The following is a 24,481-nucleotide window of genomic DNA, read 5'->3' as shown; positions in this document are numbered from 1 at the left end:
TTAGCCTCCTGAGTACTGGGATTATAGGGTGCACTATCATACCCAGCCTAAAGGTATGTTTTCAATGATATTTTTGGTCTTGAGAATTTTTGCTACAATTCTTTACCTTACAACTCCCTTCAGGGTTTTCTTCTTCATTTCTTTTCCTATGCATTCAACCTTGATTAAATTAATTTAGTATTCAGAACACTACACCTCAATTAGTTTTACATACCAGAGTTCTTCACAGTGAGAAGGAGACCCACAAAGATGAACTTGGGTCTTCAAAGGCTTCACACCACTTCCATACTAGGCCTTCCTCCTTGAGGGGGTCCTCAAGACCTCTCACAAACAGAGGCCAGGTCCATTCTGCTTCCAACCTCACTACCCTCCTGGCATGGCATGGCTGTACCTGTAAAATGTATGGTGGTATTGTTTTCTGTGTTTGCTGCTTTCTGTATGCAATCTCTTCCTCAACCAAGCACAATGAGGAATGGTGACTTAGGCCAGAGGTATTTTTATTATCTAAAAGCTCTTGAAAATACTATTATGTTTGGAAACTAAATAGGATCTATGTTGGAATTGGTAATCACGTTAACTTGTTTGTAAATATTGTCCAGAGGGATAATCAGGTGTTATTGTAGATTAATGTAAGATTTAAGTACAGCTCGTTAACTGTAGAGCTACCCCTGCCTAACAGGATTGATCACGTGTGATTGCCTGAAATGCTCCTTTATCTTGTGATCCAAATAGTCTTCTCTAACAATTTTCTTATTGAGGTAGTCTGTAGGTACCTGTGTTGACTACGTGTTGATTATGTCATTTAGATACATTCTTTTATTTAATAAGCTGAACTGAGCTTATTAAATAAAATTCCCTCAGTTGGGCACATTGGCTCATAACTGTAATCCCAGACTCTCAGGAGGTGGAGATCAAGTGGATTATGGTTTGAGGCCAGCCTGGGCAAAGAGTTAGCAACACTCCATTTCACCTAATATGTGTGGTGTATGTGCCTGTCATCCCAGCTGTGTGGGAGGCATAATTTGGAGGATCATGGTTCAGACAGGCCTGAACAAAAAACATGACACCTTATCTGAAAAATAACTAAAGCAAAAAGGACTGGAAGTGTGGCTCAAGTGGTAGAATGCCTGCCTAGCTAGTATGAAGCTATTCATATATGTATATACATGTATGTATGTGTATATTTGTGTGTGTGTATATATGTGTATATATCCTCAAAAATTGTTATTGCCACACAGCAGAGAATTAAAGCTAGTATCTTGACTGTAATAAGGTCTTACTAGGACTTAGGAGCTTAAAAGTCATATGTGCATGAGAAATACACTTTGTACCTAAGTACAAAGTCATTGTTAATATCAGTAGTCAACAATGAACTTTTTAAATGAATATTCCAGTTTTCCGCAAGTAGTAAAACATAAAAATTGCAAAAAAAATTGGATGCCTTTTCCATTTGCTATTTGCTGTGCTATTTATGACTTAGAAAGTCATAAATTCCATATGCATGATGTAACATTATCTGCTTTCATCATTAGGTGTTCCACCAGGTCCTGCCTATGGGAAGCTGAAAAATGGAATTTCTGTTGTTCTAGAAAATGGGGTTACAATTTCTCCCCAAGATGTCTTAAAAAAGCCTATTGTTGGAAGAAAAATTTGCATCTTGGGTGACTGTTCTGGAGTTGTGGGTGATGGAGGAGTGAAGCTGTGCTCTGAAGCAGACCTGTTGATTCATGAGGCAACCCTCGAAGATGCCCAGGTGGACAAAGCAAAGGAGCATGGACACAGCACACCACAGATGGCAGCAACATTTGCAAAGTTGTGCCGTGCAAAGAGGCTGGTTCTGACTCACTTTAGTCAGAGATACAAACCAGTTGCCTTGGCCAGAGAAGGAGAAGCAGATGGCATTGCAGAACTGAAAAAGCAGGCAGAGTCAGTGCTAGATCTCCAAGAAGTAACTCTAGCAGAAGATTTTATGGTGATTGGCATCCCAATCAAGAAGTGAAATCAGCGTTCCTAAATACATATTGACCTGTCTGTGAATATGTCACCAAACTCACAGTACAGATTGCTTCTTTGGTTTTGATCTGAAATTATTTTGGCCCTAATAATCCTAAGAGGGATGGAGCTGTATTGCTGAACTGACTTAGTAGGGAGAGATAGTAAGATTTTTGATAATAAATCATTTTTAAAACATAAAAAAATCCAGCATCTTTCTTAAAGTACAGACTTGACAAAATGATAGATTTTTTTCAGGTGTACATCTCACTTTGTGGATACTGTCACATACAGAAGCCAGTATTCCATGCAGTCATGGGCTGTCTCTGCCCAGCATTATTGCCTCTACTGGCAATGTGTCCAGGACCCAGCACTCTTGGCTAAAAAATGGTATTTTGGCATTTTCTGTTGAATCTGCTTTGTTATTAACAAAAGAGAGAGAAATGTAACAGACAATATACATGCAGCATTGACCATAGATGGCTTTGCTGGAATACTGAATGCACTGGTGGGCTACATGTTCATCTTTGTCTTTTATTGAGCTTTCTGGTTTGCTCTTAACCAGTGGTTCTCAGCTGGAATTTGAGAACCCTAAGAATTTGGTAGTTGTGGAGATGTTTTCTTGTCACCATGACTGGTGGGGATGGGGTTGTACTACTGGTATTTAGTCAGGAGAGGTTAAAGATGCCAAATGTCCTGCAAAGTTTGGATTAATCCTGTACAATAAAGATTACCTCATCCCAGAATGAAAATTGCAGCCCATTGAGATATGCAAGTTGAAACTGATAGTCCCAATGTGAATGTGCTTTACCAAAATTAGTGATACATCAGAAATGAAGTGCCATATCAAATATCCGAAAGAAATGAATTATCAAGTGAAACTTGTGAATGTGGAGGTAAAAAGTGGTATCAGTTAAGTCAAGGTTTAATTTATATGTCCTTATTAATAATATTTGGGAACAATTTTAATTACTGTTCTTTATTGAGCAGCTTTTCCTTCTGAGCTACTTTCTACCAGCTTCCTGTCTGCCATGAAGTCCCTGAATCACTTGCTTCACAGTAGTTCTCAAAATGTGTTCCATGGAAAGCTAGCATAAAGTGCTGATTCATTCAAAAGCCGTCCTCATCATATTAGTTTGGCAAACTGTGTGCTCTGTACCCCTCTGGGACTGAGCTGGTACCCATCAACATCTGAAAAACAGTATTGCTTGTGATGATCACAAAGCTGGCTTTGGTACCAGAAAGACCTGAGTTCTGCACCTTGGTGGTGGGCCCTCTGTGAGGTCTGGAACAAGTTACTTATTCTCTCTTAGCTTCAACTTGCTTTTTTTTATAATTAGAAAAATAATAAAACCTAATTTATAGCAGTGTTGTGAAGATTGCATGAGACAATGCATAAAAATAGTGCAGCACATTGCAGAAAGGCATTGAGAAGTCCTGCATTTCAGAGCCTGTCACCTCTGTGGAACCCCTTTCTCAGTCCTATCTACTAGCATCACAAGAACCTAGACAGCTGTATGGTACACACATTCAGAAACCGTCAGAGTGGGTACTCTTAAATTCCTTTGGGCGTTGGGGTTTCTCTGGTCAAAATTTTTGACTCTGGGCTGGTTGTGGAGACTGCGCAGCAGTGGTGATCAACATAGCTTGGTTTGTGTAAGTTCTTAGTCATCCTGCACCAGGATGACTACTCAAAGTTATATGACTAAAGAGGGAGAATGGGATATAACTGTGCCCCAAGCTTGTTTGATCACTGAATCCTCTTTTTGTCAAGGAACACCTTGTAACTTTGAGAAGTCTATTCCTTAAACTTACAAAATTACTGTATTTGTATGTCTCACCTGCATAATTTATTCAGGTAGTGATTTCCATATCTACACTTGGTATAGATGCCATGGTTTGTCCACACTGACTTCAGTTGTCAAGAACTCGTAGATAACTTTTGTTAGATTTTAAAAATACCTACTTTCCAGGTCTCAAAAGTTGTTCAGACTTGCCCAAATGGACATGCCTCATTAATGTGCTTTTAATAAACGTTGAATCATAAGAGCAGTTTGCTCAGGTGAGAATTGTTTCTTAAGAGTCAAGAAAAGACAATTACTTGTAATTTTACCTCTCAGAGAGTGTCTACTTCTGTCCAGTGGCCCTCACACTGGGAAGTGAGTCAGGTGTATAGGGGACAGAGATTCTTGGGCTATGCTTTCTAAGACTCATTAAGTCAGTGGAACCTGAAAATCCACATTTTTAACAATCCCCAGGTGATTCTGAAGGATATGGATCTTTTTTCTATGTACTTAAATATTTTGTATATGCTTATGTGTGTGTATATGTGCATATTACATACGTGCCCGTATGCACACTTTTACAAATAGGCTGACCTCCCTCAGCCATTTTTTCATGCGCATTTTCCCACAGCATTAAATGTTTTCCAAGAGCAGACGAGATAGGGTGTGTTCAGGGTGGTATGACCATAGACTAAATGTTCTCTGAAAGCATGAATTTAGTGATGTTTTGTAATTCCATTCTATAGTTATATTATCACTTAATCTTTTGTTATTTGAGGCCATTGAGATTGTTTTCCATGATTATAAATAATACTACCATGAACATTCTTGTGCATAAATCTTTGTATCTCCAGATATTTCCTTCCTTGGAATTGACTTCTCTAAGTATCAAAATGTCTGATTTAACCAGGCGTGGTGGTACACACTTGTAATCTCAGCATTTAGGAAGCAGAAGTGGGAGGATGGTGAGTTCCAGGCCATCCTGGCTACATAGTGAAACAATGTCACAAAATAAAACAACAACAAAAAAACGTGATGTTTTTGTTTTTAGGCTCTAGGGGGAATCACCCTCTTTTTTCATGCTCATATACTTAACTCACATAGGGGTAGCCTCTTTTTGCTACTCCTTCAATAGGTGATGTGGACTGTCATCTATTAATAACCTTTTTTTACCCCCCTCTGGTGGCACTGGTGTTTGAACTCAGCCTCACACTTGCTAGACAGGCACTCTCCCACTTGGGCCAACTCCACTAGCCCTTTTATTTTCTAGACAGGGTCTCATGAACTATTTGACAGGTGTGGCTTCAAACCATGATCCTCCTGATCTCTACCTGCCAAGTAGCTAGGATTTCAGGTGTGAGTAGCTACCTTTCTTAATTCTTTTTATTTCTTCAGACAGTTTCACTATGTATCCCAGACTGGCCTCAAACTCTCAAATCCTGCTTTAACCCTTTGAGTTGAGTACTGGGATTACAGAGATGTACCACCATGCCCAGCATTAACCTTTCTAATACTTCTTTCCCAAGTAAGATATATAAAGATTATTTGGGGCTAGGAATGTAACTCAGTAGTAAAACTCGCTTAGCAAGTGTGAGGGCCTGAGTTTACTTACTGATGGATTTTTTTCAGGCAATGTGTGAGTAAGATTTTTCTTAAATGGGAATACTAGAAAGGAGGTAGTGGTTGTGACTTTGAATGCTCCCTCTTGACAGGTAAGAATAGTTTAAGGTGAGGACGTGGGATAATAGTGTGATATTCTTTTCTTCCCTAAGAGGAAGTAAACAATGTCTAAAACTGGAAAACAGCACTTTTAAGCACTGTATGTTAAAAGGAAAGAGGGCTTAGGAATGTGGTTCACTGGTAGCGCAGTGGTTAGCATATATGGGTCCTGGCTTTGACCTCAACAGTCTCCTCCTCCCCCTAAAAAGAAAAAACAAGCAGGGGGCTGGGGTGGGGAGAATACTGGATGAGTAGTTCAAAGTGGAGGAAGAGTGTGTACATGGATGAAAATGTCATAATGAAACCTATTGTTTTGTACAATTACTACATGCTAATAAAATATTTTAAAATTAGCTAAGCATTGTGGCTCACAAATGTAATCCTAGCTACTTGGGGAGGTGGAGATTGGGAGGATTGCTATTTGAGGCCAGGCCAGGCAAAAGGAGAGACCCCATCTCAAGTAACATAGTGGCATACACAGTCATTCTAGGTATGTTGGGCATAAATAGAAGTATTGCAGTTCAGACTGGCTTGGGAGGGAGTGGAAATACAAGACCTTATTCAAAAACTATATTAAAAGGGGCTAGTGCTTGGCTTAAGAGGTACAGCATCTGCTTAGCAAGTGTAAGGCCATAAATTCAAACCCCAGAACTGAAAAAAAAAAAAAATTAAAAAAGTAGAGGAAGGGGTCCATGGTGGAAAGGCAAGAGGATTGGGGAGGGATGATTGGAGGACTGCTATTTTTGTTGTCATTGGAAGACTGCATTTTTGTAAGCCTTAGGGTACTGATTCTATTTGATATTTTGAACTATTTGCACGTATATATTCATTTAGCATAACAGTTACACACACACATGAGATGCTCTGCATAATCCCATTAGTTATCTTTGCCTGTCTGCATGGGTCCTGCAAGCAGGTGGCGTTTCCATTCAAGTCTTTGTAGCATTCCAACCCATTCTCTGTACTGTAGCCAGAGTCGTTTATTCAAGATGCAAATCTTAGCCACTTCTCCCTTACTTAAAACTTTTTAGTGGCCTTGCCTTACTATCTCTCAACCTAATCTTATTCCACAGTGCTACCCAGGATTGCACCCCCAGCCACATAGGCCTTCTTCAAATCCTTTGTTAGGGCTTTCTGCCTTCACAAAGCCTCTGCATAGCCTGCTTCTTCAGCCTGGAACACTGTTTTGTCTCTCTCCAAGTGGACCTTCAAATCACAGCTGTGTTGTCACAGCCTCATGGAAGGCCTGTGTGTCCCCCTGCTCTCCACCTTCCTGGTACTTGCCACTCACTCGTAGCTTCATTTTGCTGCTGTATTTAGCATTTTTCTCTCCCACTAGCTCTGTAAGCTTCATGAGAGCAGAACTTGTCTGATTTTGTTTCCCTTTGTACCAAGCTCTGTGCTTGGAACATAGGAGGTACTCAACAAATAGTGTAGACTAGCTCAGATTTCCTTGTCATCTGTTATTAATATGAAGTACCTTGTTCTTCTAGGAATTGTTCCTGATTCAGATTGAAGACAAAACAAACAAAATCCACACTCTAATCTCTGCATTGAAACTGGGGAGAAGAATGGTTGTCTGTGACTTTAATGGGCAAATCCTTAAAAATACTAGTTTTAAACTTTAGGTTGGCCAGGCATGGTGAATGTCTGCAATCCCAGCCACTCAGGAGGCAGAGATTGGGAGAACTGAGGTTTGAGGTCAGTCAGGGCAAAAATTTAGCAAGACCCCCCCATCTCAACAACAACAAAAGAGCTGAGCATGATGATATATGGCTGTCATCCTAGCTACCACGACACCCTAGGAGGATTTTGGTGTACACTAACTTGGGCAAAAAAACTCAAGACCCTACCTGAAAAATAACCTGAAGTAAAAAAGGCTGGGGACATGGCCTTTTTGTAAAGTACCGGCCTAACAAGTATGAGACCCTGAGTTCAAAATCCCAGTTCCAACAACAACAACAAATAAAAGTAAAAATAAAACTTTAGCACGGTGTTCTAAGATTTGCACACAGAAACCTAGAGCCAGAGACAGATTGGAACTAAGATGTTCTCTAAGAAGTTGGGTGTTGGTTTTTGCTGTGTAGAAGGATGTCAGAGCAAAAGAAGAAGAGGGGGTGAGGGCAGAGCCCCAGGCAAGAGTCTGGAGCCCTGTGCAGGTTAGGAGAATGGTGGGAGAACCTTCACACAAATTTATTTTAAAGGAAGTAAGAAAATAGTTTGTAATGAGCTGAATGTGAGCAATTGTGACCTGGGCACAGGGATTCAAGATCCCTTGAATAATGTGTTCCCCATATTCAGTTTTATGCTAGCCCTGTTCCTTGAAAGTCAATCCCCAGTTTTCTCCAAACTTTCTTTGCAGTCTGTGGGCACAGGACTCTCAGCCTTCATACCAGTAGTTGAGAATGAATTCCATGACTTGGTTGATCTGGCAGAAAAGGGACAGCAGGAAGGAGAGTGGACAATCCCAAAAGGAATACAATTCACAGAAGCTGCAGTCAGAGATGACCATAGAACCCATGTCCGAGAAATGTGTGTAAACTTGGGAGGAACGCATTGACCTTTACATAATCTACAGAATGAGGAGACAGGTGGAACCAATTTCACATATATCTTTAAAGGACAGGCTGACTCCCAGTTGGCACCTAGACTCAGATATTTATGTCCTTGGTGTATTCGAAGGTTTAAAAAGCTGTTATATCCAGGCTACTAAGGAATTTGGTTGGGGGGAGGGGACTAAGTTTATCCAAAGTAAAAAATATTTGCACCCCTAAATAAAGCGAGCTGAAAAACACTGCTACTCAGATGTCAGGCTACTAATTATATACTCAGCAGACATGGCAGGTACAAAGATTAAATTCATCCACGAAAGACTAATGGGAAAGGCAAGGGATCAAGTTTTCCAGCCATATAAATCTGCCTTTTAACTGCCAGAAAGTGTTGAGGGCAACCTCAGGCAGAGCTAAACAACATTGACTTCAGTGTCACCAAATGAAACCAAGGTCATTCTTTTTTTCTACATTGTTGTGGCTTCCAGAGATGATATGTTTGCCTGACCATATCTCTCTCACAATTCTGGACTGGAGCTGACCTTGTGGAAGTACTTGGGTCTGAGTCAGCGAGCCAAGGGCTGATCCCAACTGCTTACCCGGGGCTTGCTATGAGACACATTTTCAAAAGCCCACACATAATCAGTTTCCTCCCCCAGTCTATCCTGAGAGGCAATATGGTTTAGCGTGGTGGTCTTCACTCCAGTGTGTTTGTATACACGTGTGTACTTTTGAATACAGCTCACTTCCCAAGAACTAGTGCAACCAGTGTCCTGTGCAATGCCCAGGATGAAAAATCTCCAGAACACCAAAGACAGGGACAATTGAAATGCTGGTATAAAGGTGGAAAAGATGGAATGATTAGCTGACAAATTCTTTTGTAAGTCAGGAAGTTTCCAATTTGTTGTTTAGAACAAAATTGAGGGAGGATATAATCTGTCCAGTGATAGATTTATTTATTTTTGGTGCTGGGCATTGAACCCATAATGATAGATTTTAAAGACAACTTTGTTGTGGGGCACCAATGGCTCATGCCTATGATCCTAGCTACTCAGGAGGCAAAGATTAGAAGGATCAGGGTTCAAAGCCAGCCCAGAGAAATACTTCATGAGACCCCATCTTGAGAAGACCCAACATAAAAAAGGGCTGGCGGAGTGGCTCAAGTGGTAGAGTACCTGCCTAGCAAGCGTGACACCCTGAGTTTAAACCCCAGCACCACAAAAAAAAAAAAAAAAACAACTTTATTGAGCTATAATTCACATAATACACAATTCAGTGGGTTTTCATATGTTTATGGAGTTGAGCAACTATTTCAGTAACAAAAATATAAAAGAAAAAAACCCAAAACTAATGAAAAACACAATTTGCTAGAACTGACACAAGATAAATAAAAGGAATAGTCAGATGTTCTACTAAAGAATTTGTGATTAAAAATCTTCCTACAAAAAATTCTCTAGGTCTCAATTAGTGAATTATTCTAAACAATTAAGGAAAAAAAATCTTTCTTCTACAAACACTTCCAGAAAATAGAAAAATGGAATGTGTCCCAACTAATTTTACGAGGTCAGCATAACCTTGATGCCAAAACTTATGGACATTAAAAGAAAGGAATCTCTCTCCTAATCTCTCTCCTAAAACACTAAAGAAAATAATTAGCTAATTGAATTCAGTGATATATAAAAAGAGCAAGACATCTCCATAAAGGGAATTTATTACAGGAATGCATGGTTTGTTTAACATTCGAAAAATCAGTGTTATTCACTTAACTAAAAGCAGGGAAAAGTGGTAAGATGGCCTCTGACCACTGTTCCATTCTTAGATTCAGGACATCTGTTGATAACTTAATGCTCATCTATGGTAAGAACCCCTATATTATTAAGAATAGTAGGGAATGCCCTTATTCTGATAATATATGTAAAAAATACAGTAAATACTGCTTAGTATTGAAATATTACTGATAAGTAATAATTTCAGTATCACTTCTATAGTGTAGTGCTTTGGAGGTCTAACCCAGTGTACTATGAAATGAATAAATGAATAAAAGTTAAAAAATAAAATGTATGAAGTTTGGAAGTGAAGAAATACTATTATTTTTACCAGGTGATGTGATTATGTGCATAAAAAAATCCAAAAGAATAAGCAGATAATCTGTCAGGATTAATAAATGGATTTAGCAAGGTTGTTGAATATGCAGTCAATATAAAGAAATTTGATTCCTACATTCTAATAACAAACATTCAGGAAATTGCATCTTTCACAACAGCTGTGACTTAGGGTGAATAGATGGTTTCCAAATCCTTTCAGAGGACACATGAACAAAAAAGTCTGAGGGCCACTGGTACCGTAGACAAAAGCATAGACTCTGAAACAAGCCTGTAGTGTGGTCCTGGATAAATTATGTCATCTCTGTTATGCCTCAGTTTCTCTGTAAATCTGAGAGAGTAACAGTATTTTTATGAATAAATTGTTATCATGATTAAGCGACTAAGCACATGTAAAGCACTTAGAACAGGAAGTGCTGTACACAGATCAGATATCGAATTGGAGCCTGGGGTGTTCCCTTGTCATCAGTTGAGTTTTCATTCTCAAGGAGTTCTGAAAATTGTCCTCAGAGCCATCCACCAGCCCAGAGAGTGGGATAGGCAGTATATAACCTCCAGTCGGGAGAGGTGAGGCCAGGACACAGTGCTTTTCATCTGTTAAAGCCCAGCCACAGCACACGTGACTACTGAGCACTTCAAATATGGCTAGTCCAAACCAAGACATGCTAGAATTTTAGAGGTCTGGCACATCTCTCATGACTTTGGTCATCTTTAACTTCTAGTGATTTTATGTTCAAAGCCACCTAAGTAACCAAAATAACATTATCCATTATTATACATGAAGAAATACTGAGCAATTACTATAGGCAAGGCCCACCGTAAGTATTGCTAACTCTAGAACATCGTAACTGAGGCACGTTGCACATTTAAAAAGTGATAAGGAATAGATAGTAAGTATTAAATGAAGTCATAGGACATTCTATTTCTTCCTGTGTCCTTCTAGAAGAGCAGTTTAGCATCATGGGTAGGAGTATGGGCTGTGGATTCCAACTCTGTCGCCAGCCATGTGATCGTGGGCAAAATCACTGAATCTCTGTGAGATTTGATGCTTTTCCCCATAAACTGGATCATATAATGACGTCTATTTTACAGGGGTCTTGGAAAGATGAAATGAGTTGCTATGACTAGAGCACCTTGAATAGTGCCTAGCACATAGGAAGGCCTCAATCAATATTAGCAAAAAAATATTATATCCAAGTTCTATAAATTATAAATTCCTGGAAAGCAGGAATTATTTGTATTATTTGTATCTGCTCACATGGATAGATCACTGGGGATCTTTCTCTTTGCTCAGCTCAGCAGTATTAATTTATTAGCAGATGTAGGCATTGTCTTGCTTGCTAGTTTCTCCATCTGCTCTAAATTTAGTACTGAGTAAAGATAGTCGTGAGGGCGGAGGAGATTTTAGAGGTCTATGGTTCAAATCCATTGGATCTTTTGTTTTGTTCGAGAGCTATAATTTGGAAGGAGTTTGGAAGGATCTGCTGGAGACCATTTTAGACCTGTTTTGCAGAAATTTGTAGTGTCTATTTATATAGTTATGTGCAACCAAATGTTGACTTTTCAACCGTTTTCATATAACAGTGTCCTTACTGACACTCAAAATTTGATACTACTCTATAAGTGGGCTTGCATATTTCCTAACTATAACGTGTGATATTGAAGAAATTGGTTTGTCAAAAGCAATTCACTTTTATATCTCATTAAGTAGAACAGCCACAATCCTCACAGTCCAAGTTTTGAAGATATTTAAAACTGGGCATCACAATTTTACTCTATATTTGTTTTGTTTTGTTTGTGGCACTGAGGCTTAAACTCAGGGCCTACACTTTGAGCCACTCCACCAGCCCTTTTTTTTGTTGTTGTGGTGGGTTTTTTTCGAGATAGGGTCTTATGAACTATTTGCCCAGGCTGGCTTTGAACCATGATCCTCCTGATCTCTGCCTCCTGAGTCGCTAGGATTACAGGCGTGAGCCACCAGCATCTGGCTTTTTACTTTACATTTGGGTAGTGCAAAACAATACCTTACAAGTGTACATTTTATTAAACTCTTACAACCACTTGGTTAAACAGGGATTCCATTTTAAAGATGAAGAAATTAGAACCAAGGTGTTAACTAACTTGCTTAAGTTTACTGAATGAATAACAAATGGTAGAGCCAAGAATATACTCAGGTTTTCTGCTGCTAGCTAAGAGCCTTTTCCACTTCATTAATAGAGGGAAATGATAGGAATTCCCATTTTCTTTCACCAAGTTTTACAGGAAGTTTATAGGAAGGACTTGATAGTACTTGGCAATGGCAGTCTGTTAGGCACCTTTAGCAAAATCTATAGCCAACCTGCCTTGTAAATTCTATAAGCCCATTGCCCTGGTGATGGGGATTTACACCAGGCAAACTTGGACAATACCATTTAATTGTATCTTCTAGAGATGAGAAACTTTGGGATTGGAGGACAGGCAAGTGTCATTGATGAAGTAACTGGAATAATGGAGGGAAAACTAGTTAACGCTCAACTTCTTTGCTCCTCCCTGCAAGCTAATGATGCCTATAAAATGTCACATAATGTAGAGGGAAGGCATTTGTAGACAGTACTTTGAACAAAAGCAATCACATGGGTTTTATAGCATTTGTTTTCAGTGGAAGAGAGCTACCTCTTCTGAACTTCATGTCATTGAGTAGATTGAAGGGAGCAGGGATCAGAAGAGAATGAGCTGAAACAGATCGTTTCTGGGTATTGACTCTGTGGGATTGAGGCAGAAAATGTTTATTTTATAATGGAGTTAGTGTCAGTGGTAGACACAGAATGACCGAAATCTATGCAATTTCAGCCTGGCAGGATGGTTCAAGTGGTAGAGCACCTGCCTAGCAAGTGTGAGGCCTGGAGTTCAAATCCCAGTACAACAAAAAGAAAAATCTGTGCAATTTATATGCAAATGCTGATGAGACTAGAGAAAACTGACATAGGCAAGGATGAAGCAGTCCATGTTGGACATAGAAATGGGTAAAGAGAAGAGCAGACTATGTAAAGGATCCGTTCTCCAGGCATTGCAGGTAATACCCCAATACGATACTTAAAATTCTTTATATTTCAAGGAACTGAAAACCAGTTCAATGTTTGTGAAGAATGATAGGATTTGTTGACTTCTCATAGGCCAAAAGAATAGGGATGGCACCAGCATTAGATGTGACTGGATCACAGGGTTTCCATCTCTCTCTCCTTTTAACATTTAGTTCTCCTTCCCTTAGTTGTTACCTTCTTTCCTAGTGCAGATGTGCTTCCTCTGTCTAGTCAGAGAGCATGGCAGACCAATGCTCCATTCTAGTGTGGCATCTTTGAATCTTCAGCCAAATCCTAGCACAAAGAAACAGCATTCCTCTCTTGTATAAATTCCCAGAGAAGGACTGTGATGGGCCAATGTGTGTCACAGGTAGACCAGGCTCAAGCTCTAGGACAGTGGAGTGCCAGGACTGGCCAACCCTTGGTCATGTCTCCACACTTGTAGCCAAAGCAGATAGAGCCCGTTCTCAAAAAAGTAGTGGCAAGGGGTTAAAAGAGAGACTGTGGGGTCCCAATAGATGCCTAGACTATTGACTGGGGTTAAAAAGAGACTATTGGGTTCTCAACTCAGACCTATGGAATCAGAATTTTCAGGGGAGAGGGATGAGAATTTGTACATGTAACAAGTATATTAGTTTCCAATTGTCACTCTCACAAATTACCACAAACATAACTATCTTAAAACAATATGAATTTATTACCTTGTTCTAGAGGTCAGAAGTCCAAAAGTAGTTTCACTGGGTTAAAGTCAAGGTGTTGACAGGGCTGGTTTCTTCTCTAGGAGGAGGATCCATTTCTTTGCCTTTTTCAGCCTTTAGTGGCCACATGTATTCCTTGGCTTAAGGCTCCTTCCTCCATTTTCCAAGTGTATCACACCAATCTCTGCTCCCATCATCACATCATATTTTTCTTTAAATCTGACTCCTCTGTGTCCTTTTTATAAGAACTGTTCTGGAACTACCCAGTCCCAGTGTATAAGAACTGGCCAGAAGATGTCATGAAACTAAAAAAAGAGGCAGACAGATCCAAGATTGCACAAAGTGCAATTATTAATGACGTACGTATAGAAGTGTGGTTCTGGGCAGCAGCAAGACCAGTGGATTCCATGCTTTGGGTTACAAGGATGGGTCTTATAAAGTGATCAGGATAAAAATGCATCCAAGCTAAGTGTGGTTGGCCTATCTCAAGCTAGTATTATGTTCCTGACACTGATGGCACCAAGATCTGGTCATAAAGTTCCATGTATCACTCTGATGGTTCTCTCTACATGCCATCGCTCCTAACTGGCTCTTACCATCTCGTGCACTCCCCTCTTCTGTGAGAGGTTTTAGCATTGTGTAGGTGGCATGCTGTGAGGCTGTTTGGCTTGTAAACAGAGTTCACAGCAGCAGTACAGGCACATACTTGAAGAGACAGAATAGTTATGCAAATGAAAGTAATATTTCCCACCAGAAGCCCTGGGAATGAAATCAATATTATATAGTCATATAGTAGATCTATAGTATATCTCCTATAGAAAGGGCAGCATCAGACAAGGCATTAATTTGAGTGTTCATATGTGATATAAGAATAGCCATATTAGCACTGGCATCAAAGGTATAGACACATTTGGTTTTTGATAAAAGCACAGGTTCCAGAGAAGAAAGCAAAATAGCATTAAACCTCTGCTATTGATAGAAAAAAAATTTAATGTTTTGTAGGACTTTTAAAGGCAGATCTGCACCATCCAGCAAGTCAGTCCCAATTGACTAAATGACTAAATGTCATTTAGTGACATTTCACACGTGTTGGCCAAAAGAACAGGGTCCGTGAGTGATTTCTAAAACCGACAGTGAAATAGCATGCCAGATCAGAAGGCTGACTGCAGTCACCTAAAGCATTTTTTTTACCCACTCAGGGCATAAAGCAGAACCACGGATCCAGAGTCCAACAGGATCAATGAGGACCAAGTTAGAAGGCCCAGGGATTCCTCACACTGTGAGAAGTTGTAGCCAACCCGTATTTTATGCATGCCTCTGTGTGTGTGTGTGTGTGTGTGTGTGTGTGTGTGTGTGTGTGTGTGTCTGTGTGTGTGTGTGTGTGTCTGTGTGTGTTACAGTTCTTTTGAGGGAACCCAGGTCTTTGCATATGCTAGGCAAGTGCTCTATCACTGAACTTTGTCCCAGCTCCTGAAATTATTTGTGTTAGTCATTTGAAAAAGCTCTGTTCTGTGTGCCACCAAGTTGATACAGAGTTAGGTTCCATTTGTTACCTTTTGTTGTCACTTTTAGGAATTGATTTTTAGTTTAAACTTAGTTTTGATTTATAGTTATGGAACATATTTACATAATTATAAGACATAATCTATAAAACAAGATATATCCAGAGATTTCTAGCTCCTTTCTTCTTATTTCCTTTCTCTTCATAAAGTAGTCTAAAGAATTTTGAGGACTGGGTGCCGGGGACTCCTGAAATCCTAGCTACTCAGGAGATAGAGATCAGGAGGATAAGATTCAAAGCCAGCCCCAGCCAGATAGTTTCTCACTACCTGAAAAAAATCATCACAAAAAAGGGTTGGCAGAGTGGCTGGAGTGCTAGAGTGCCAGCCTAGCAAGTGTGACGCCCTGAGTTCAAACCCCAGAACTGCAAAATAAATACATAAATTTATGTGTGTATTTATTTATGGTATTGCTACAGCTCTACCCCAGAGCCTTGCACATGTAGGCAAGTGCTCTACCACTGAGCTACACCCCCAGCCTTGAATTATTTTTTAAAAAATTTTTATTAGGTGGGACCAGAGTTTGAATTCATAACTTGTGTGCACCTGCAAAGCAGGCACTCTAGTACCACTTGAGCCACACCTCCAACTCATTTAGCTCTGGTTATTTTGTAGATGGGGGGGGCGGTCTCAAGAAAACTGTTTGCCCAGGCTGGCCTCAAACCACAATACTCCCAATCTCAGTCTTCCAAGTAGCTAGGATTATAGGTGTTATTTCATTACAATTTCATGGGTTTTGTCTTTGTTTTTGAGCTCAGGGCCTTGCACTTACTAGGTGATGCTCTGCCATTTGAGCCATGCCCTAATCCTACAATTTTGAATTATTTAATGGTTGTTATATCCAAAGTTCAGTTCTCCTTGTAAAATATAAAATACCACTTAGACATCTTACATTTTTCCAGTCATGTATCTACATGCTTAGATTTTTAAATATTTAAGTATATAGTAGTTTGGAATATTTTTTAAATCCCAGTTTTGTCTATAAATCACTTCATCCCTTTTATTTTATGTTCTGTTTTTCTTCTTACTTTCCTTGGTCTTACCAAAGACTGATCTATCTTAGTAGTCTTTTCAAAAAATCATTGTTTTATTTATTCTTATTTATTGCTTTTCTTTCCCCTCCTTCACTACCACATACAATTGACTTTTGCCCTCATCTTGACTACATTCTTCCTGGTTATTTCTTTGGGGGTTTTGCAATGAACACAACTAATTCTCTCTCTCTGTGTGTGTCTCTCTCTCTCTCTCTCTTTTCTCTTTTGGTAGTACTAGAGTTTGAACTCAGGGCCTCATGCTTGCTAGGCAGAAGCTCTATCACTTAAGCCATGCCCACCCCCAGCCCTTCTTCCTTTTAGTCATTCTTAGGATAGGATTTCTAGTTTTTGCATGAGGTGGCCTTGGACCATGATCCGTCTATTTTATGATTCCCCCTGTAGGTGGGATGGCAGGCTCATGCCACTACAGCCAGCCAATTTCTGTTGAGCTGAGCTCTTCTGAACTTTTTTGCCTGGGCTGACCTGGAACCATGATCCTCCTGATCTCAGCCTTGTGCACAGCTGGGATGACAGGAACATGCCACCTATCCAGCTACTGATGTCATAAGACTTTTTTTGCATGGGCTGACCTCAAACCAGGATCCTCCCAATCTCAGCCTCCCAAATAGCTAGAATTACAGGTATAAGCCACTGGCACCTGGCTCTACAGGTATTTATTAAACTCTCCATTTACAGTTTTTGATTCTTCTGTCAGCTGACATTTTATACATTTTGAAGCTACATTATTAGGTGAATATAGTTTATAATCTTTATAGCTTATTGATCTGCACTGTATATAGCTTATCTTTTTCTTATGATATTTTCTCCCTTAAAGTCTATCTTGAATGACATTAAAATTGCTACCTTAGAGTTCTTTTGTTTCTTATTTACTCTGTGTATTTTTTCTATCCCCGAATGTTCAGAGAATGACGCACTGGGCACTTTTCTAGACAGTGTTGTATTATGGAATGGCAAATGTCAGGATGGAAAGTTCGGCTCCTAAGGTTGCAGCAGGTGGGCTCAGTGGTGTCTGGTCATATCACAGCTCATTTTCTTCTTTCCTCTCCCATATCATCTTGTTCCTTATGACATCCCCATCTTGTAGCATAGGTCCTGGCACCTGGTAGGCACTCAGTAAGTATTTGTTCAATGAATGACTGCACCCAAAGAGCATGCAGCTCTGTCAGGTGGTATGCACCAGTGATCCCAGCTACTTGGGATGCTGCACAAGAAAGATCACTTTGAGCTCAGGACTGCAATGCCAGCCCCTGTCTTGAGAATACCTAACCCAAGATCCAGTGGAGTGGTTCAAATGATAGAGCCCCTGCCTAACAAGCCCCGAGTTCAAACCCCAGTACCACCAAAAACAAACACCAAAGGCAGACACTGGTATCTCACACCTGTAATCCAAGCTACTTGGGACCTGGAGATCTGGAGGATCATGGTTCCAGGTCAGCCTGGGCAAAAAAGTTTGCAAGACCCCACCTCAAAGGAAAAAAGCTGGGTGTGGTGGTGTGCACCTGTCATTCTAGCAGAGTCAGGAAGCCTAAAATAGGAGGGTCAAGGTCCAGGTCGGCCTGGGAATAAAGCAAGACTCTATCTCAAAAATAATCAGAGAAATAGGGCTGGGGGTGTGGCTCAAGCTATAGAGCACCTGCCTAGCAAGTGTGAAGCCCTGAGTTCAAACCTCAGTACCACCAACATGACAGCAACAGCAAAACCAAACTGGGATGAGGAAGAATGATGGAGGGGTGAATCTAATTAAGATATATTGTAAGCACACATGTAAATGTCACACTGTGTCCCCATCTGCAACTATTATATGCTAATGAAATTCAATTTTCTGCATAAATTTATATGGGTTTATTTCTGCATACTCTATTCTGATCCATTGACTTAACTGTCCACTTGATACCAACACCATGTCCTTTGGCTTACTGTAGCTTTATAGTAATTCTTAAGGTAAGAATTTTGTCCCTTTTTAGTTATTTTGCTTATTTTTAGTTCCCTTGCATTTGCATAGGAATTTTAGAATAAGCTTGTCAATTCTTAGCAAAAATATCCCACTGCAATTCTGATTGCGTTGCCTTGAATCTACAGATGAACTTCAAGAAATTTAATATTGAGTTTTCTGACCCATGAACAAGATACTTACTGATTTAGATTTTTAAATTTTTCTTTCATCAATATTTTATAGTTTTGCAGTGTAGAGCTCTCTTACTTTTTGTCAGAAAAGTATTTCATATTTTTGTTGCTATTGTAAATGGCATTGCTTTTAATTTATAAATGTTCTACTAGTATATAGAAATTAAAAAAAAGAACACCAAAGATAAAAAAAAACAGCATTCAGACTTATCAGAAAAATAAGAGCCTTTTAAAAAAAATTTTTTTTCTTTTTTTTTTTTTTTTTTTGGTGGGATCAGGGTTTGAACTGAGGACTTTGCACTTGCAAAGCAGACACTTTAGCATTTGAGCCACACCTTCAGTCCAAGAAAATAGAAACCTTTTAAGAAAAGTTATCATTGGTGGAGCACTTACTACATGCTAAGCCTCTCCACACATACTGTCTCTCTGGCCTCACCTTTCACCTCACACCAGCTCTCTTAGCCTGCCCTGTGCTGACCTTATTTCCGTTTTGAGAATATGCTGAGTTTACTTCTGATTCTGGATCTTTGCATCTACTATCATAGATGTGTGCATAGCTCCACTCCTTTACATCCTTCAGGTCCCTGCTTAAATGTTACCTCCTCTTCTAATGGCCCTATTTAAAATAGTACTCTACTTCTTCCCAAATCTCTGGCAACAATCACTATTCAATTATATAATCCATCTGGCTACATGTTTATCAGATGTATCATTTACTAGAATATAAGCTATTTAAGGACAAGGAGTTTCCTCACATACCATCACATCCCCATCCAGGACAGTGCCTGGTAAATGGTAGACACTCAGTGAATTTTTATTCCATGAGGATTTTCATTTAACTCTTAGGGGAAATTAAACAAGTGTTATGATACTACTTACGTGGATAAAGTAACTGAAGCTCAGATAGGTTTAGTAATGTGCCCAGGAGAACACAGTCATAGAGCCAGGATTTGAATATTTTATCATTTGACTCCAAAGCTCATCCCTAATCTTAGCCTCTATGCTACTGTCTCCTAGTGAAATCTAATATAAACACACAGACAGTACAAAATCAAGTGCCAGAGGAGTGGCTTGTGGTTGGTTGGATGAGATCAGTGAAGATGGAGTCATCAGTAGGAGGAGAGCTGGACCTTGAGATGAATGAGACTTGGGCTGGTGATTGTCCACCCTGCTCCTGGCATTGCCTGAAGAATTGAGTCAGGATTTTGCCCCCTCAGTAGAACAGTTTGAGGATAGAGAGTAGACTTAGGGCCAGACTCATAAGCCCATGTTCCTGGGCTTTTGTGTCAAACCTCCAACAAGGAACATTTTGCAAGGAGTCTTAGTGAACTGGAGTACAGACTGCATTCTAAGTACCCAACATAGCCATGGACAACTTCCAGTAAGTTCAGACCAACTTCACAACTTCCGGGTGATGCCAGTTACCCACATGCTGGGCAAGGTAATCCAGGCCAGAGAAGAGCCTTGGACCACAGCATCTTTCTTAAAGAGGTGAGTGATACTGTTGAACCAGGTAGAAGGTGACCTGGGAACCAGCCTCCCTAAAGAGGACATAAAGGAAATAGCTACAGCCAGTGACCTGGGGAGAGTGGGGCTGTGGGCCCAAGAATGTCCTGTTCTCATTTCTTTACTGATTAAACATGTGAACATGGAGGCCTAGGCTCCCCAGCCCTGGGGGGGCTCCCTGGGCCCTGGGTGTCTTAGGAGCCAGCTCCCTAGATGGTACAGAGATGGCAAGGCAGAGGGGAAAAAGTGTGGGAACAGTTCAAAGGCAGCAGCTGGGTGAAGCTGGTCAGAAGTGCCAGGGAAGTGAAAGTCAACTATGGAAAGGAAAGGGGAAGAAGCAAAAGCAGACAGGCAACAGCTGCTGCTGGCCAGGAGAGAGGGACAGACAAATCTCAGAGGAGTCAGTGTCCTGGGAGCCTCCAAGAGGTGAGGTTCTATAAGTTACCTGTTCTTGGTGGAGGTGCTGAGCCCTAGAATCACTCATTGCCCTTCCCTGTCCTTCCCAGCTCATGCTGAGGACTCATGAGTTCCCTCTGCTCAAATGCTCTTAGCATCCATCTCTCCAGTACCTATTTGCTGGCCCTGATTTCCACCTCTAAGTGGTGGCCCTGGATTATCTCTGTATCTTAAAAGCAAAACAAAATAGTGAGTGATTTTGGTCCAAGGTAAAGTTAATTATTTTCCTCAAGGTTGTCTCCCAAGAATAACATATTTTAAATGTATTAAAAAGTATGGAAAGAATTTGGCATTGTTTAGGCAGGACAGTTCCCCCTCAAGGTCAAAAGCCAAAACAAATGCAACACAAGTAGTCACTGGAAGAGTCTTTTATCACTGTAATTATGCCACAGTGCAACTGCCAACTTTTACTTATGGTATTTTTTCTGCTTTTGATGAACTTGTCATTTCTGGTGCTTCTTGCCTGTGATGTTCTCTCTTGTACCTGTGACAGCGAGACTGTTAGATGCCAAGTTCAGTTGCTAAACTAAAATCTGCTTAGATTTAATGCTTATTCGGAGTCTCCTAGGAGAAGGGAAAAACTGGGTAAGTTGTAACTATTTCAATCATTATTCATCACCATCTAGTTTTGAATCTAAAACATGGCACCCAGTAGGCTCACCTTGTTTGAAAAAAGAAAGCTCAGCTTCCAGAAAACATCTTAAGTAGGTAGAACTGTGACTGTAAACTATTGCCTAAGTCAGTTAGTGCTGCTTTCCATTATTCCTTCCCCTCAGAAAATTTGAATTTTAAGCCCTGTGAATCTGGGCCATGAGTCTAGAACCTTGTCACTGAACCACCTGGTCCAGGAAGGTTACTCTCCAGTCCTACCTCACATCCAGAGTCTTTCACCTTTCAAGTGATAGGTGCACATGTTAAAGTTGGAGAAACACTGTCCCCAGGCACCTGTCAGAGGCACTCTGAAGCACTGGTTTTAGGCTATAGCTATTTGGGTGCAGGTTCATACCACACCTCACATTGTGTGGAAGTCTGGACCTACAGAGGGTTCAGTTTCCAGTTTTGGGGCTGGGAGATGTGCTCAGTGATAGAGCAATGCTTAGCCTATGTGAGGCCCTGAGTTCAATTTCCAGCACTAAAGCAAAAACTAAAAGCAGAAAAAAAAAAAAAACAAACCAAAAAAACCCAGACTCAGCTCTGCTGTTAAAGGAACTTCATCACATTAACAGGTGAATTTAAAATTTTTAAATTTTTAAAAATTCAGTGTAAAAGAAAACTTGCAAGAATAGTACAAAGAACTCCTGTGTGTCCTTTACCCAGACTCACCAAGTGTTAATGTTTTGCAACCTGTGTTTTAACAGTCTCTCTTTCTCTCTCCACACTATTATTATTCCTGAACCTCTGGGGAGCTAGTTTCACATGCTGGTATGCTTTTACCTTTTGCGTGTGCGTGCATATGTGTGTGTGTGTGTGTGTGTGTGTTACTGAGGATTGAATCCAGGGCCTCTTGCATGCTAGGCAAGTGCTCTACCACTTGAGCCATGCCCCCCAACCTTTTGTTTGGGAGATAGGGTCTTGCTAACTTTTGCCTGGGCTGGCCTCACATTCATGATTCTTCTACTTCCACCTCCTAAGTAGCTGGGATTGCGGTAGTATGTCACCACACCTGCCTGGTTTACCTTTACCCTTAATACCCCAGAGAGTACTGCCTGAGAAAGGATCTTTTCTTATGCAAACACAACATCAGGCCAGAACCAGAGGAGGCAGTTCTCTTGGCTAGTGTGTAGTGAAATTTGGATCTGTACAAAGTCAGTCTGTCTTCAAGGACTATTTGTGTAGTACTCATGCTTGAAGTACTTGCCTAAAATATAATTTTGAAAGATAAAATTCGCATGAGTTCAGGATTTTAACCATTTTAGAGGATACAATTCCGTGTCTTTCAGTATATTCACAATGCTGTACAGCCATCAGCACTAATCCCAGAACATTCCCATCACCCCAAAAAGAGACTCTATATCTCCTAATTCCCACCTTCTGTTCTCTGACAACTACTCATCTACCTGCACCTGTGGATTTGCATAAACCTACAGTAGAATATAACTGAGCAATAAAAAGGAACTGACTACTGATACGCACAGTAACAGCTGGGATCTCAGAACAGCAGGCTGACTGAAAGAATCCACATATGAAAGATTTTGCATGATAAGATTCCATTTATGTGAAATCCTAGAAAATCCAAACCTTAGCCACAGGGAGCAGACTGCAAGGGGGCACAAGGGACTCTTTTGTAGGGATGAAGTGGTCTACAATCGGTTATGGTGGTGGTTGCATGCATGACAGACATATACATTTACTGAAATAAAAAGTTTTTTTTTTTTTGAGACAAGGTCTCAAAAATTGAGATTCCCTGCATTAGCCTCCTGAGTGCTGTGATTACAGGGATGTGCCAACAGGCTCAGCTATGAGAAAAAATTAAATATGTAAATTATATCTCAATAAAACTGTTTAAAAAATGCCCAAACATATCTGGTCCCAGGTGGAGTTCAGTTCATCAGCATGCCTTCCTTCGTTGTCTGGCCACAAATCTATTTTTCCAGGGGCATCTCCTAATTATTTCCCCCATGCATTCATTCAGCAAACATGTGTGACACTTGCTGCATATTGAGCGTAATGTTAGGATCTGGAGATGTGGGGGAAGAGAACCTCTGTCATCAGGGCGCTGGCAGTTCGGTCTGCCCTTCTGGGCAGTGACTGATAAATGTCAGAGTGTTCCTGGAGGCTCGCTAACCTAGGTTCCAGGCACTTTGGATTTCAAGCATGAATCAAGTTGCTGCTAATTTTTTCAATAGATAATACAGTTACATGGTTCAAAAAGAAATTACCAATGAAAAACTTCCTCCTACCCCCCCACCCATCTGCCCAGTTCTTAGGCCATTTCGTACAGCTGCAGTTGTCATAAGTGCACATTATTTTCTCCGCCTTTGAGACACAATGACAGCATCACCTTCACGTTGTGTGACGTGGATCTTCCAGTTGTCAGTAACTGTATAGGGCAGTGAATATGCTTACTCTTAAGAGTTCTGTGGTGTCCAATGGGAACAGTTTATTCAACTAGTCTCCTTTTGATAGGCATTTGAGTTGTTTCTGTTTACTGTAGCAAATAATATAATGTGTAACCATTTGTGAATAGTGTTTTGTTTTTGTTGTATACACACACGCATATGGGCAGGTATATCAATCAATGACTAAGTATATAATTTTTTTTAACTCATTCCACATGCACACCAACCCCTGTCATATCTCTAAGCTGTTTCCTTTGCCTTGAAAGTGTCTACTCCATCCCTTTCTGCTGGCCACACTCCTACTTCAAGATCCAGCTAAAATGTTCTTTCTCTCACGCCTTCTGAACAAACTTGGTTTCCTTCTTTTTTTCCTCACAGTATCCCCCTTTTCTCATGTCTTCAGAATTCTCAACACCCCACTCCTCCCCCACTAGAGTGGGGGCTACTCAAGAACATTTGCTGTGGTAGATTTATCTCTGAATCCCTCAGAATTGGTACCTGGTAGACACGGATTATGATGTTCACAGCATGAATGGAGAGACTGGGGCCCACAAGCAGTGTTGTGCTGCCCTGTTCCTCGCTGTCAGAGTCCTCCCAGCTTCAGTGAATACTCTGTGGACTGCTGCCAGGCAAAGGTGGACTGTGATTTTCTCTCCCCTCCTACCTAATTCCTTCCTTCCTGCTCCACCTCTTCCCCTCTTGGGATTCTGTCCACAGTGCCCTTGGGGTCCCTGCTGAACCCAGCATGAACAGTAGCTATTAAAGCTTTTTAAAAGAAATAAAAGTAGAAATGGAACCTTGGTTCCACCCATGTTCTCT

At 40.5% G+C, this 24,481-nt stretch overlaps 1 protein-coding gene across 3 annotated transcripts in view; it reads left to right on the top strand.

The window, feature by feature from the left end:
• Elac1 (elaC ribonuclease Z 1) overlaps positions 1–5,848 on the top strand; it is a 33,793-nt gene extending 27,945 nt beyond the window's left edge. For all 3 annotated transcript variants that reach the window (XM_074069822.1, XM_074069820.1, XM_074069821.1), the window contains exon 4: positions 1,533–5,848. In XM_074069822.1, coding sequence (XP_073925923.1) covers positions 1,533–1,999 — 467 coding nt within the window. In that variant the 3' untranslated portion in view covers positions 2,000–5,848. The remainder of the gene's footprint in view (positions 1–1,532) is intronic.
• The last annotated feature ends 18,633 nt before the right edge of the window (positions 5,849–24,481 follow it).

Source organism: Castor canadensis, chromosome 4, assembly GCF_047511655.1.
Source record: "Castor canadensis chromosome 4, mCasCan1.hap1v2, whole genome shotgun sequence".
Classification (NCBI taxonomy): domain Eukaryota; kingdom Metazoa; phylum Chordata; class Mammalia; order Rodentia; family Castoridae; genus Castor; species Castor canadensis.
The sequence above is the reverse complement of the archived record's forward strand: the minus strand, read 5'-3'. Positions and strand labels throughout refer to the sequence as shown.